Here is a 13,881-nt window from a genome sequence, read left to right as displayed (position 1 = left end):
TAAGGACGGGATTTTGATATTTGGTGCGAATTCTCAACCAGCATAATAGGAATTTTATAATACTTCCAGTGAAATAGTGGGATTTCTAAGTAACTTAATATGTGGGAATTTTTGCTACGAATTCTCATTCATAAAGATTGCGTGAAACTAACACAAATAATGAAATTTGTTCTTCTTATTTGTTTTTCATTAAAAACCCATCACATTCATGCAGCTCTACATTAATTCCAGTAACGCATTGTTTGCAAGCAATCATATGTTGTTGTTAACCCAAGTTGAAAACGATGCGCCCACTCAACGATAATTATAAAATGTAATTAAAAACACACCATCATCAATGTTTCGCCCCCAAGGAGGAGAAAGGGGAAAGGGTAGAAAGTGTTACTCCACTTTTATTTAGGAGCAAACAACAAAAAGGAGTAAAAAGCAGGAAAATATACACACATAGTGTGAAATGCATGCGTGCAGTATAAACAATAAAAAAAAGAAAGTGGGGGAAGGCAGCACTCACACAACCACAAACAAACACTGAAAGAAAAACAAAGGCAATAGCAAAAGCTTCTTAAGACGTTAAGAAAGCCTTTGTTTTCTGACTCCATTGTTATTGTAATTGTTGTTGCTGCCAACGGAGGAAATTCCACGGAAAGAAATATCTTATCAAGTGTGTTTTGAAATGGAATACATTTTAAAACCTTTTCTTTCTTTCTTAATAACCAAATTTTATGTGAAAAACAATTTGAAAACTTAGCATTTTATAATAAAATAACATTAATGCATTTAAAATACAATCGGTTTTGAATAAAATTGAAAAAACTCTTTTTTTAATGGAACTAATTTAAAAATCGTTTTACTTTAGTGAAACCTATTGAAAAAATATATATATTACAAATTGAGTTTTAAGTACTGACACCATAAAATCTTTTTGAAAGAGACCATATTTTTTCGTGCAGAAATAAAGATGCTAAAATTGGTAGAGGGGGTGTAGAAAAGACGACGTGTTGAGTGCCACAATTTTCATCTTTCTGTCTTCTCTCTTTTGCGACGGCATTTTCTCCGCAGGCTGTACGCAAAAAAAAAACAATAGAGAACGCTATATAGTCAAGTTCCTCGACTTTAAGATACCTCTAATTCTTGACATTGCTATAAAGTTCCATATTCCTCTCAAACACATTTCAACTCAAACAATATACCCCTTAATTCTAAAACTAACAGGTATTAAAACCTAGATGAAGCCACAAGACAGAAAGAACGCTCCAAACTTCTAGAGCCTGCACAAATATGGAATTGTTTGTGCCAAACAATTTGCCAAACAGAATAAATCCGGCAACAAACAAGGTATTAAAAACTTTTTTTATTTAAGTGGAACACTTAAAAAAATATTTTATCTTTGAAAATGGAACTTTAAAAACTCAAAATAAATAAAAAATCCAAACAACATTGTAGTATCATGATCCCTTTTAAAAATTTTGGAACACGCAGAAAACTAAAAATAAAAACAATCGTATCGAAACTAATCAAAGATCGTATAAGATCAAAAAGTTATTTTCTTGATTTTGAGTGTGGTAGATAGTAAGAAATAGGAAGACTAAGAGGTCGACTGAGACCGGTTTGGCAAAAGATGGTGGTGAGTTTTCCAAAGTTCACCCGCGGTACTACTTACATACACACATCTACCTAACCACCCACCCACCCATCTTTGCCTTTTCTTTCAACAACCCTCCTCAAATTTTACTGGAGCATAGAGAAAACGCGTGGATGACACACAATGGCAAGAACAACAACAAACAATACAGTGCACTCCCGATACAGTGAAGCCACCACAACTTAAAAGTATTAGAAATGTTCTAATACTTCAAAAATATCATATATGGAAACATTTTTGAATATGGAAACTTTTCTTTTAAATTTTGGATACCAACTTATTCAACATTTCATATCGGAACTTCTTATTTCTACTAGGGTTCGGCATATAATACAAAGACATTTTGTAAACCGCTGTGGTATGCTGTACGTGTGCCGGCAGAGTCAAGGCAGAGCTATTCCTTAGATATTCCTTAGCCATTATACGTAGTTCTAAAGAATCAGCGGTGTGGCCTTTTGGACTTACTTATGGAGAAGATCTGGTTTAGATTACTGTGTGTGTGGCGGCAGAGCTTGGGTCGAGAACAAATCATATCTCATAGGGTCGTTGCCCTCTGTTGCTACTTTAGCACAAGAAAAAATTTCAAATTAAAGTATTTGGATTACACGAAGCCGACTACTAGTCGTTTTCATAAAGCTGTTATCTTTTACAAAGGTATTACCTGTAATATCCAAAAAAGGAGTGATCCATTACATCATAAGAGAGTTTTCATATGACACAATGGAGGGAGTACTGTAATCACAACGAGGCCAAAGAAGACGATTTTCATTCCGGCACAAACAAAATCCGCTAAAACTCGCCGATGGCCGAAGCGGTGGATGATGATGGGTGGTAAGGTGGGTGGGTGGAAAATGTGGGTGGTTGGGTGGCTGGGTGGTGGTATGTCGGTAAGGTGGCACAAGTGACGCTTTCGCTTATGGCGACAGCCTGGCAGCTTTGACATTTGCATGTGTATTATGCGTGGCCCTCTTCTGGGCATGTGTTTGTATGGGGAGTTTTCCCCCTCGCAGATGGGGAAAATCCTTCAAAGTTCAGAAAGACAGAACAACAGGCAACAAAATCATCGCCATCGCCAAGTTTGTGCATCTTTTTGTTCACTTTGAGAGCGAGACATATGGACAGATGGTCAGAAGGACAGAATGGCAGGAAGGCACCCTTGACATTTTCCAATCAGGCTTTTGGGCGCAGAGATTGGTTATTCGGATGGCCATCTGATCCAGATATAGTGATCAATTACCGACTGAGCTAGATAACACAATTGGCCTTCAAAGTTCAATAGTTCGCAGGGAAATCAATTCAAGCATTCAAACTTAAGGCATTTAAGGAAATTATTTGGAAATTGCACTTCACAAGCTGATGGTTAAATTATTATTTTGAGAAGTACCTCAAGAAAGTTTCTTAATTGTCTTTAGCTTTAAAGGACAAGATAAGGTATAATATTTTTAGGTTACTAATTGGGAAATTCCCTTGGTTAGGATTTAAATAAAATTAAATTATGGGAGTTTTAAATATATGAAAGAGACCTTTTTACGGTTTGCGAACAAGCTGGTATTGTAAAAATGCATTATAAAGAGAGTTAGATATAATATAATATCTATATTAAGTTAAGTATAATTTTGGTAAAGTTCCAAAGGTACATATTACTTGTTAGGACTTAAATAAAAACAATTAGGGAAATTTCAAATTTAAGAAAGAGACTTCTTTGTAATCTTTATGAACAAGATGGTCTTGTGGAAGAGCTTTATAAAGAGCTTTAGATATATCTTAATGTACTTTGTGTTGGGTATAATTTTTTGTAATGTTCCCAAGCTAATACTTGTTAAGATTTCAAATTCAAGGAACAGGCTACTTTATAATCTTTATGAACAACCTGTCTTGTCAAAGACAATAATACATTTTACGTATTAGACCAGGAATTACTTTGTAATATAAAATCCATTAAAAGTTATTTATTGCATCCCGAACTCTGCTAAACAGGTCTTTGTGGTTCAGCCAAGATTTATCGGCTCATTCCACCCGCTTGTCTGGGTTGTCAACGCATCCTTGGGTTGTGTCCTACTATGGGATATGGGATGGTTAGCCTCCAGCTTCATCTGCAGTTCAGCCCATTCAGTACAGCCAACTCCAGGGGCAAAGTGGATCACAGAAAACTGAGACCGAAACTGAAACAACATACGTTGCCTATGCACACACATACTATATGTATTCCATATTCGGCAATCCTTCCTTCGGTGAATCCTCCTCCGCAGTTGCGGAAGTTGAGAAGTTCAGGGGGCTGCTGCTGATGCTGCTGCTGATGCTCCTGCGGTTGTCGTCCCCAAAAATAACTAACCCCCGAGGAGATGGGATAGGAAAATAGGAAATCGGAATGCTTGGACATGGACAGGCAGCCACAGAAACACACAGGCCACACCGGCGACGGAAAAATCAACGAATACGGCTGGGTTTTTCGGCTGACGGCTGCCCTGCCCTTTTCCATTTTCCCGCTGGCAGGCGCCAACCACCCCCGAAAATTGCCACCCACCTTGCATACACGCAGGAAAATGATGAAACAATTTTTGTGACCATAGGCAAGTACGTTTTATACGCAATTACTCATTTTTGGCAGTATATATTTTGATAAATCTATGAATTATGTATGAATGTATTAAAATATTTAATGGTAAAATACTAATGGTAAAATACTAATGGTAAAATACCAATGGTAAAATAGCAATGGTAAAATACCAATGGTAATATACCAATGGAAATATACCAATGGTAAAATACCAATGGTAAAACACCAATGGTAGGTAATATACCAATGGTAAACTAAAGACATTCCTTTTGGGAAATTTGAAAAAACAAGAAAATTGGTCATTTAAAAAATACTTTCAACATCTTTAATATATTTTAAAAATTTAAAGTTTACAGTTTAGTTATATATTTATTTCTGTGTACTTTAAGGCATTGCTGGCGGCACTCGAGACCGGCCTAAGCGAATTTTTTGGTTATTTTTAGTACTCTTTGTTAAATTTTTTTACCCCCCACTACGTCTGTCTTTTCTATTTGTTTTTCCCATTTCTTTTATTTTGCTGTCTCATTCTGGTAAACGTTAATTTCAATTTGAAAAATCATTCACACTTGCAGCAATTCGAAGCTTTTAAAATTCAGCATTGGGGATGACTTTTTATGGGCAGAAATCGTTATCATTGGAAAATGTGGGGGTTGGTCTAGACCTCAACGAGGTTTTAAAGTTTCCAAGACAACCCAATGCGGGGATGACTTTAATCTATCGTTTCATCAGGGATTCACAAAAAGAGGGAAATTAATTTAAGAGCACACATAGATAATATTAAGATTGAAAGACCAAGGATTAACCAAAAGTCTTAATAGATTTACCAATAGAATTTAATACTTTAATTCAATTTAAAAAAGACTTTAACTATAAAAACTTGTTTGGTTTATTCAATAAGTAAAACCCACTGGTCATTCAAATGAATGTAATTCCATTCACCAACCAACCACAATTAATTTGGCTAATAGTCGAATTTTCCTTGCCATTATGTAATAGAATCAAGTGAATTATTTTCTGGAACGAGGTTCGCCCCATCCCCACCGACTGTCAAACTTTGAACTACATTTCTAGTTTCGTTTCTTTTTGTGTGTTTATTATGCTGTGTCTACAATTTGGCAAAATTACAAACTAAACAGTAAAATCAGCAGTGTGTGTGTGTGACAGACTGAAGCAGTAAATATATATAGACGAGTGTTTCCAGATGGAATATGAGTATATATGTGCACAGAACAAAAATATTACCCATATTATAAAGCATTTGTTTATTCCTTTCCAACATATTGCAGTTTTAATTTATATTAAAAAGCAAGAAAATACTGTTTTACTAATGAAAAATATTTGTTTGAGAACCTAACTTGAAATGACATGATCTAGCTTTATTTTATAAGATAGTATTATAATATAAATAAAGAAATATACAATTTTAGGAATTTTATTTTACCTAAAAAATATTTTTTTTCGTCAAAATGTTTTTAAATATAAACAAGGAAATACTGATCTGGCTTTATTTTATAAGATTATTTTATAATTAAAATAAGAAACAAAAACATTTTTAGCAATTATATTTTTATAAATAGATTTTTTTCATTAAAATGTTTTCAAATAATAAAAATATTTTTCATAAGTAATTAAGTTAAAATTACATCATCTGACTTTATTTTATAAGATTAAAAAAAAAAAAATAAAAAAATTAACCATTATAAGAAATATTATTTTTAAACAAGATATATTAAGATATTTTTTTATAGTTATGAAAAAACGTATAAAAAAATTTCTTTTGGTGCGATTATGATCTAGGGTTTTTATTATTATTTTTATTTGTTGTAACAAAATCTTACCGCAATTTGTTGTTGCCAGCGCGACGCTGGCTGCAGTCGGGCGTCGCTGCTGACGCCGCTGCTTCTTCGGCTGCTGCGGTCGCAAAAAAAGTTGGCAACTTTTGATGTTGGTTTTCGGTTTTAATTTTTTCTTGGCTTCGGTTAACGCTTTTCACCGATCCCTCCACTGCTCTTGTTATACTTTATGGTTTTTATTTTACGCTGCTTTGCTTCGGTTGCACTTTAACACAAAAATTCCAAACATACAAAAAAAATGTAGAAAAAAATCGTTTCACGGTTGGCTTCATTAGCATTATTGTTTGTTCGTTTGTTGTTGTTTTCTCTTAACACTTTCTCGCCCGCGAAAGTTTGATGAAATGGAGATAGAAAGATAGAAGGGGAGAGAGAATGAGGGCTACTAACTTAGATAGATTTCCCAGACTTTAAATCGTTTAAAAATTTGTATCTTTAAGCACTTTATAACCTAAAGATACTTTCGTTCATTAGAAAGTACTTCTCTTAACCCCAAATGATGTTATAACTATTTAACAAATTACAATTTAAATTCCAGGTGAATATATACAATAGTAGATTTTCTATTTTTTATTTGTTTTAATATATTAAAACGATGCTATATCATTTATTTTTATTTTTTCCAGCTTACTAAACTTAGAAAAGTCCCATCTAGAGGGTTAAGAGATTAGCAACGCGAGGAAATTGTCTTTCTTCAAACACGTTCTAGGAAATAGAGCGCAACTGTCTTTATAAATGGGCTTTTCCCCTAGCTTGGTTGTACGAACAACAGCAACTTAATGGCCCCATAGAACATTTTTCATTTCACATTTAATGTCCCTATAAAAGTTCATCTTGCAATTTAAGCAGAATTAATTCAGTTTCTTACCCCCTGGCGAAAGACATTTTCTTTTTCTTCTTTAAAACTACAGAGATTAAGGTTAAAAAAATCAAACTAGAGTACTAATTTGATGCCTCAAAATGTATCTGGAAAATTGCCATGTCTACTTTAAAATTGGGGACACTCTTTTGCAGGATGCTGCTAATTAGAAAGCTACTGGTTTCGCTTAATCTCGTTTACATCATCGTCGGTAGTCGGTAGTTGGTAGTTGGGTATCGCGTATCGAGCACCGTTAGGCGGCTGCACTTAATGAGCCTGAACTTTCACACCGCTGCAGCAGCGAAACTGAAGCCATTATGTACACAGAAAAAAATCAACTCGATAGTGAATCAATAGTAATTATAATTTTTATATGCGAATAATATTTAATCGGTAGGATGTATGTGAATAATTATAATCTTAATACTTCGTACGTCACCACCGATACATATTCCATTTATAAATATTTTAAGATATGTTAAGAACCTTTTTCTCATCCGCATGTTAAACTTAAAAAAGATTTGGTACTATACATTTTCATAAATTTTCTAGGTCTTAACATCCGGCTTAAATAGTCAAGCAGTGTTTTTCTGTGCATCTAACCTTTTATAAATATGTTTATTCAATGGAAATTATAGAGCCTGATCCTAAAGATTCTATAAATTGGATTATCGTGGCAATTGTTTTGTTATAAGCAATAAATAATATAACAATAAATAATATTAAACTTTTTTAGCTTAATTATTATCAAGATTATGATTTTTATTTTTAAGAATTTTAAGAAACTTTTAAAATTTTTAGGTAAATTTTTGTTTTATCATCTGAACTGTTATAGATAACTATATAAATACTTTCCTCCAAGAATACTACTTTTAAATTGACTAAATAATACAATTTGTTTTAATCTAATTTAAGTAAAATATTCCAAAAGTGAAAACCAGAACAGTACTAATATTTCGGTTTGCAAATTTCTAGATACAATATCTTTTTTTAACAGACGCACATTCTAGAATCTGGTGCTTAATGATGTATAAAATCAAATAGATCATCTTATCACGGGCGCATATCTCTAGATAAGTATATTTTTTTGACAAATGGAAATTCTGGAATCAAGTGCAAAATGTTGTATAAGATCAAATAGATCATCTTATCAAGGCGTGATATTTCGGATTGAAAATTTTTAAATGTATCTTTTTGACAAATGGAAATTCTGGAATCAGATCCATAATGATGTTCAAAATGAAAAAGGTCATCTTATCATGGCCTGATATTTCTAGCTATGTATCTTTTCTTGACAAATGGAAATTCTGGAATCAAAGGCATAATAATGTATAAAATCAAATAGATCATCTTATCATGGCGTGATATTTCGGTTTGACAATTTGCAGATGTATCTTTTTTGACAAATGGAAATTCTGGAAATAGATCTTCTTATCGCGGCACCTGCTTCTTTTCTTTTTATTTCTGTGTAGCGCCGACGGCCTTGGCGGCTAATTACCGGCGACCGGTAATGCGGTCGCTGCGCCGTCGACGCTGCGTGGGCGTCGCTGTCGCTGTGGCGGCAGCGCAGCCTTAATCCCGCTCGAACGGATTAAGTCGATGATGCTGGAATGGCTTCAGCTGCAGCTTCAGGTGTGCGAGCGAGCGGATCGATAAATGGAAATTGCTACTGTCTCTCCTCGCTCTCTCTTACTCTCTCTTCGCTCCCTTACTCTTTCTTCCCTTCTTTCTTCTCCTTTCTGTTTACACTTATTTACCATTCAGTTTCTGCTGTTTTCCGCTTTACTTTACACGCACACACACACACACTGACACACACGCGAACAACCACTAAAGCACCGTTAGTCCATCAGCATCCAAAGAAATTCGAATTGTCTCGACCGCTGCCGCTGCCTCTGCCGGCGTCGCTGTCGGCGTCCTCATGCTGTTGTTCTTGTACTTCTTGTACTCTTCTTCCTCTCGTCTTTTTCCCATGGAATTCACTTTACACACGATTTTGTGTTTACGTTCTTGTGCCGCGATTTAAGTACTGTTATTACTTTTGGCTGTCATCACTTCGTTTGTTTGTTTTGTTTTCTTTTTTTTTGTGGCGTTTCTTTTTTTTTTGTGCATAAATTCTAAATGCCTAGCAAATATATATGTGTATATTTTCGTGTGTTTTATTTATGCACCGTGCACAGTTCTTATTCTTATTGTTGTTGTTGTTTCTTGCGGGAGAGACGCGCACGCAGCGTCGTCAATGGGGGAAAAATAAAAGAGAAAGCGTCTCTCCGTTAGACCGCGCGGTCGGCGAGCTTTTTTGCAACTGAATTTCGAGTTTCCTTTCGTTTCCACGCGAAACTTTCGAGGGCAGCCGCCGGCAGAGCGGCCGACTCCGCCTTTTTCCCGTCAAGTCTGGCCTTGCTAGCGGGAACTCTAGCTGGTTTTATTTGGCCTTTTAATGTTGCCATCTCTTTTACATAAAGTAACACCTTTTTCGCTTAATCTGAGGATAATTCATTAAATATAAACAAAATGTGGGACATCTTAAAACATTATATGAATGCCAGAAATTCGATTAAACAATTTATCTTCCGATAATGTTTATCTTTTTCCTTGCTTTCCCGACAAAAAGGTTCGGTCGTATGTTGTTAGTTGGCAGCTCTGGCGGTTTTAGTGTGACCAGTCGACAAGAAGGAAATATGCCTTATTTGAAGTTGGGCGCGAAACTCAAATCTAAAAAAAATATATATAGAAAGCGAAATTTATTGTTGGATTTTATTTCATAAGGAAATATAACACTAGTATACAGCCAAATAGATAAATTATTATTAGTGTAAGCTTTTTGATGTTGATTCAATTATCAGATCATTCTTTATATAAAAATCAGTAAGCCATATCTTATAGATTCCTATATATTTATCGGTCTTTTAAACCTTTCAACACAATTTATACAAGGTTTTCCTATAACATTCCTTGTGTATGGTTACAGACCGAGTTGATAAATATAAATAAACTGGCTTTACCACTCACTCATTGGGAATAAAAAGTAAAACAAAGGTTAAAATCTAATACCCATAAATCGGCTTTTTTTACTCTAATCGATCTTACTAAACTACTTAGTACTAAGCACAGAGGCATATCACACATAGGGGTTCCAATTGCTGCCGTCCTCGGGCAGCAGATTGTTGGTAATCAGCAGGATGACATCAATGATCCACCAGACGCCCACGCCGCCCATGGTGAGTAGTTTGCCCACGGCGGTGCCCGTTTGCCCAAGGCAGAAGCGATCCATCCCGAGGAATCCAAGCAGCATACTATAGATGAGAGTGGTCACAAAGTAGTGATCCGTGTAGCGGACACAGGGAATTCCGGCGCGCAGGAAGGTGCGATTTCCAAAGCACTCGATGTCCGAGAACACGGTGCACAACACCTCGGTGTGCTCCACATCCTCGTAGGTGGATCCGCCCCACTTGACGCATCCGATGGGCTTGCCGTTTTTGGCTGTGGCGTTCTCATGCCGATCCACGGGATCCTTGCACTCAAGGAAGTCGCGCGGCAGAAAGGAGCAGCTCACATACGGACCCAGTGGATGGAAGGCGGAGTTGCCAGGGCCGCCGGAGGAGGAGGATGACGAAGATGAGGAGGAGGAGGCTCCCATTCCGGAACCAAGTTGCGCCTGGACGGGCACCACCGATTGCACCGCCGTGCCGGAAACCACCGTCTGCGGCTGCTCCTTGTCGCTGCGCGCCTGTATTGCTCGTGCAGCGGGCAGACTGGTGGCCACCAGGAACGCCACAAATCCGTAGAAAATTCGCATCTTTGTTAGCTCCGAATCAAAATATTGCCAGCCAGTGTTGCCACACCCGCGTTTGGTTAACAGAGCTCTGTTAGCTTTGTTGACAAATGGGCGACTATCGATAGTTTGGGTAATCAGCGTTTCTGTTAACAATGTAAAAAATAAATGTAGGAAATAATAATAATAATAATATTAGAAAACTACAATTGGATAAAGAAATGGTATGTCAAAAATGTTAAAAAAATGTATTTTGTAACAAAGAAAAATAATAGTAATCATTACAAATAATGTTTTTTTTTTTTTAATTTGACTTTTAAGACGTTTTATTGTTTGTTTTCATTTGTCTTGTTTGTACACCACAATAGTTAAACCATAATGTTCTTGTATAAAGAACAAAATTTTAATGATTTTATTTTTTTATAAAATACATATTAAACACTTCTGAAGGCTCTTATATTTTTTAAATCAAAAATCCATAAGTACATTATTTATTATTAAATCCACACAATATTCGTGTCACGACTATCGTGGCATCTCTGCTATCGATAGGCACTTTCACCATCGCATCGGTGTGCACACACTGGCCGTGTAATCAGCGGGCGCCAACCATTTTTTTTTGGGAAAACAAGAGAAATAAAGAGCGTTCTCCGTCCGCTTTTCGCGGGCAGTACGAAAACAACTACGGAACACAGAGAACCAAAGCCAAGCCAATTATTCCGACGCGTCATTTCGCCCCCCATTTTACTTGAGTGTGATTAGTGTGATTTGTGACATTTTTGCTGTGTCAGCGCTTGGGAAAGATTCGCTGGATTGAAAATGAAGCTGCTGCTCCTGGTGGCCATCGCGGCCTCCGTGGTGACTCTCTGTGCCGCGGAGCCGTCGATGCTATCCGATGAGTTCATCGAGGTGGTGCGCAGTAAGGCCAAAACCTGGACGGTAAGCTATAGTCCCACATTTCCTTTGTTTTCCCCCGCTGTTCTCTGCTGACGTGACAAGAAAATTGCATTTTCCGTACTCTATCCGCCCAGGTTGGACGTAATTTCGATGAATCCGTGACTGAGGACCACATCCGCCGCCTGATGGGCGTCCATCCGGATGCACACAAATTCGCCCTGCCCGAGAAGCAAAAGGTTCTGGGTGAGCTGTACCAGACCACCGATAAGGAGATCCCCGAGGAGTTTGATGCCCGGAAGGAGTGGCCGAACTGCCCAACCATCGGCGAAATCCGGGACCAGGGCTCCTGCGGCTCCTGCTGGGCCTTTGGTGCTGTGGAAGCCATGTCTGATCGGGTGCGCACATAGCTTAGCTCAGTTTATCTTATCGATTTTGTATAGACCCGCCTTCCCTTTGTTTAACCAGCTGATGTATATGTATCTGTTCCTTATAATATAATTTCTTTATTTTTTGCTGATTTCGCAATGTGCAGGTGTGCATCCATTCCCAAGGCAAGGTGAACTTCCACTTCTCGGCCGATGATCTGGTGTCCTGTTGCCACACCTGCGGATTTGGCTGCAACGGAGGTTTCCCCGGCGCCGCCTGGAGCTACTGGACGCGCAAGGGCATCGTCAGCGGAGGTCCCTTCGGATCCAACCAGGTGGGTGGTCTTCCCTTGCTTTAGGTTCATACACTTAGAGAGCAGACTTGTCATTGAATTACCTTAAAATTCTTAGAAATGGTGTTTATATTGTTATGTTTACTTCAAAGCGTATATTTTTATCAAGGGACAGAATGTTTGAAACCTTGTTTATAGTTTTCGGCATGTTTATAAGTACATTATGCTTTTAGTTCAGGTTTACTGTCTTTAAAGATTCCTATTTCTTGAAATTCAAAAGGTTTCTGTGACACTCATTTTATTTTCAGCAGAAAAATATTTGTTTTCTTGGGAAATTCCGGTGTACCAGAGTTCTTTTGTCTAGTTTCAAGTCTTTATCGCCTGAAACCCCATTTTTATAAAATTTTTCTACTTACATGTAGTTACAGGAGTGTTTTAAATTTGCATCTAAATAAGTTTAAGTAAAAGAGGTTCTGTTCTTTGCCTATTTTTTAATATATGGGTGCCGAGTTTTGCAAAAGAAAAATTTCCTTTGATGTTTTTTAATCAATATTATACTGGGTCATTGCAACGCAGAAACAATTTCAAAGCAACGTCTTTGCAACTTTGTTCTTTGTTTACTAGACGTTAGCAATGAAGATAACGAAGCCATAAAGTCATTTTGAACGAAAGATATTGCTAGAAAGCGGCTTTGCATTTATCTCGCCATATAAATATATACCAGCTATTATATTCATTTCATTCATTTTTTAGCTTTGATATATACTCTGCATTTTAAATGAACTCTTACTTTTTCTTATTAAATGATAGCTGCCAAAAGTTTTAAGCCAGTTCTAGATCATTCCTAGCCTCAATATAACTGCTAAACAAATAACGCTATAAAATGGAGTATAACGATTCTAATATTGAATATTTTTCTTTTTGCAGGGCTGCCGTCCTTATGAGATTTCCCCCTGTGAGCACCACGTGAATGGAACCCGTCCGCCCTGCGCCCATGGCGGTGGAACGCCCAAGTGCCAGCACGTGTGCCAGAGCAGCTACACTGTGAACTACGCCAAGGACAAGCACTTCGGCTCCAAGTCCTACTCGGTGCGCCGCAATGTGCGCGAGATCCAGGAGGAGATCATGACCAATGGACCGGTGGAGGGTGCCTTCACCGTTTACGAGGATCTCATCCTGTACAAGGACGGCGTCTACCAGCACGAGCACGGCAAGGAGCTGGGCGGTCATGCCATCCGTATCCTGGGTTGGGGCGTTTGGGGTGACGAGAAGATTCCCTACTGGCTGATTGGCAACTCGTGGAACACCGATTGGGGCGATCGCGGATTCTTCCGTATCCTGCGTGGCCAGGATCACTGCGGCATCGAGAGCTCCATTTCGGCGGGTCTGCCCAAGCTGTAGATTGTATATGTATTGCGGCTGTACGCTGATATCAACCCTCTATTTTCTATCGCCCCCCTTTTAATTTCTATTCCCGTTCGCAAATGACGTTTGTAGTTAATGTAAACAACTAAACCTGATTGATAATAAAGTATTGTATATGACTGTGGAACTGATCTTCGGCTTAGTGAACTCTGTACATCTATAACTAGAAAACGATGATAAGGGCTAGAAATCTCCAGATAGTAGTACTTTTTAAGTAT

The 13,881-nt window shown here is 37.5% G+C and overlaps 3 protein-coding genes across 9 annotated transcripts in view; 1 reads left to right on the top strand and 2 right to left on the bottom strand.

Annotated features, from left to right (window-relative positions):
* The window catches only part of inaE (inactivation no afterpotential E), a 30,892-nt gene extending 21,663 nt beyond the window's left edge, over positions 1-9,229 (bottom strand). For 2 of the 7 annotated variants that reach the window (XM_070997878.1, XM_065867563.2), the window contains exons 1-2: positions 8,666-9,222; positions 6,038-6,257 (exon numbers count right to left, since the gene is read on the bottom strand). The gene's annotated coding sequence lies outside the window, so the exon portion shown is untranslated. Of the gene's footprint in view, positions 1-6,037; positions 6,367-8,665 lie in introns of all 7 variants that reach the window. The other 5 variants (XM_065867562.2, XM_017079646.4, XM_017079647.4 and 2 more) reach the window with 5 other exon arrangements.
* Positions 9,230-9,948: 719 nt separating this feature from the next.
* amrt (TM2 domain-containing protein 2 amaretto) lies at positions 9,949-10,766 on the bottom strand. The gene has a single exon (XM_017079611.4). It carries the CDS (start codon positions 10,705-10,707, stop codon positions 10,030-10,032), a length of 678 nt encoding a protein of 225 aa, XP_016935100.2. The 5' UTR covers positions 10,708-10,766; the 3' UTR covers positions 9,949-10,029.
* Positions 10,767-11,305: 539 nt separating this feature from the next.
* On the top strand, positions 11,306-13,790 carry CtsB (Cathepsin B). The gene is made up of 4 exons (XM_017079693.4): positions 11,306-11,622; positions 11,715-11,975; positions 12,113-12,280; positions 13,166-13,790. The coding sequence occupies exons 1-4, from the start codon at positions 11,503-11,505 to the stop codon at positions 13,637-13,639; spliced, it is 1,023 nt and encodes a 340-aa protein (XP_016935182.2). The 5' UTR covers positions 11,306-11,502; the 3' UTR covers positions 13,640-13,790.
* Positions 13,791-13,881: the final 91 nt, after the last annotated feature.

This window comes from Drosophila suzukii, chromosome X, assembly GCF_043229965.1.
Source record: "Drosophila suzukii chromosome X, CBGP_Dsuzu_IsoJpt1.0, whole genome shotgun sequence".
In the NCBI taxonomy this organism is placed as follows: domain Eukaryota; kingdom Metazoa; phylum Arthropoda; class Insecta; order Diptera; family Drosophilidae; genus Drosophila; species Drosophila suzukii.
Note: the sequence above shows the minus strand (reverse complement) of the source record. Positions and strands in the feature narration are given on the sequence as shown.

What these genes read in the sequence shown, in the direction of transcription:
- amrt (XM_017079611.4), bottom strand. Translation starts at nt 10,707, where the DNA reads ATGCGAATTTTCTACGGATTTGTGGCGTTCCTGGTGGCCACCAGTCTG.
- CtsB (XM_017079693.4), top strand. Translation starts at nt 11,503, where the DNA reads ATGAAGCTGCTGCTCCTGGTGGCCATCGCGGCCTCCGTGGTGACTCTC. An exon ending in TGGAAGCCATGTCTGATCGG is followed by an intron (nt 11,976 to 12,112) that starts GTGCGCACATAG and finishes CGCAATGTGCAG; the next exon opens with GTGTGCATCCATTCCCAAGG. An exon ending in GTCCCTTCGGATCCAACCAG is followed by an intron (nt 12,281 to 13,165) that starts GTGGGTGGTCTT and finishes TTCTTTTTGCAG; the next exon opens with GGCTGCCGTCCTTATGAGAT.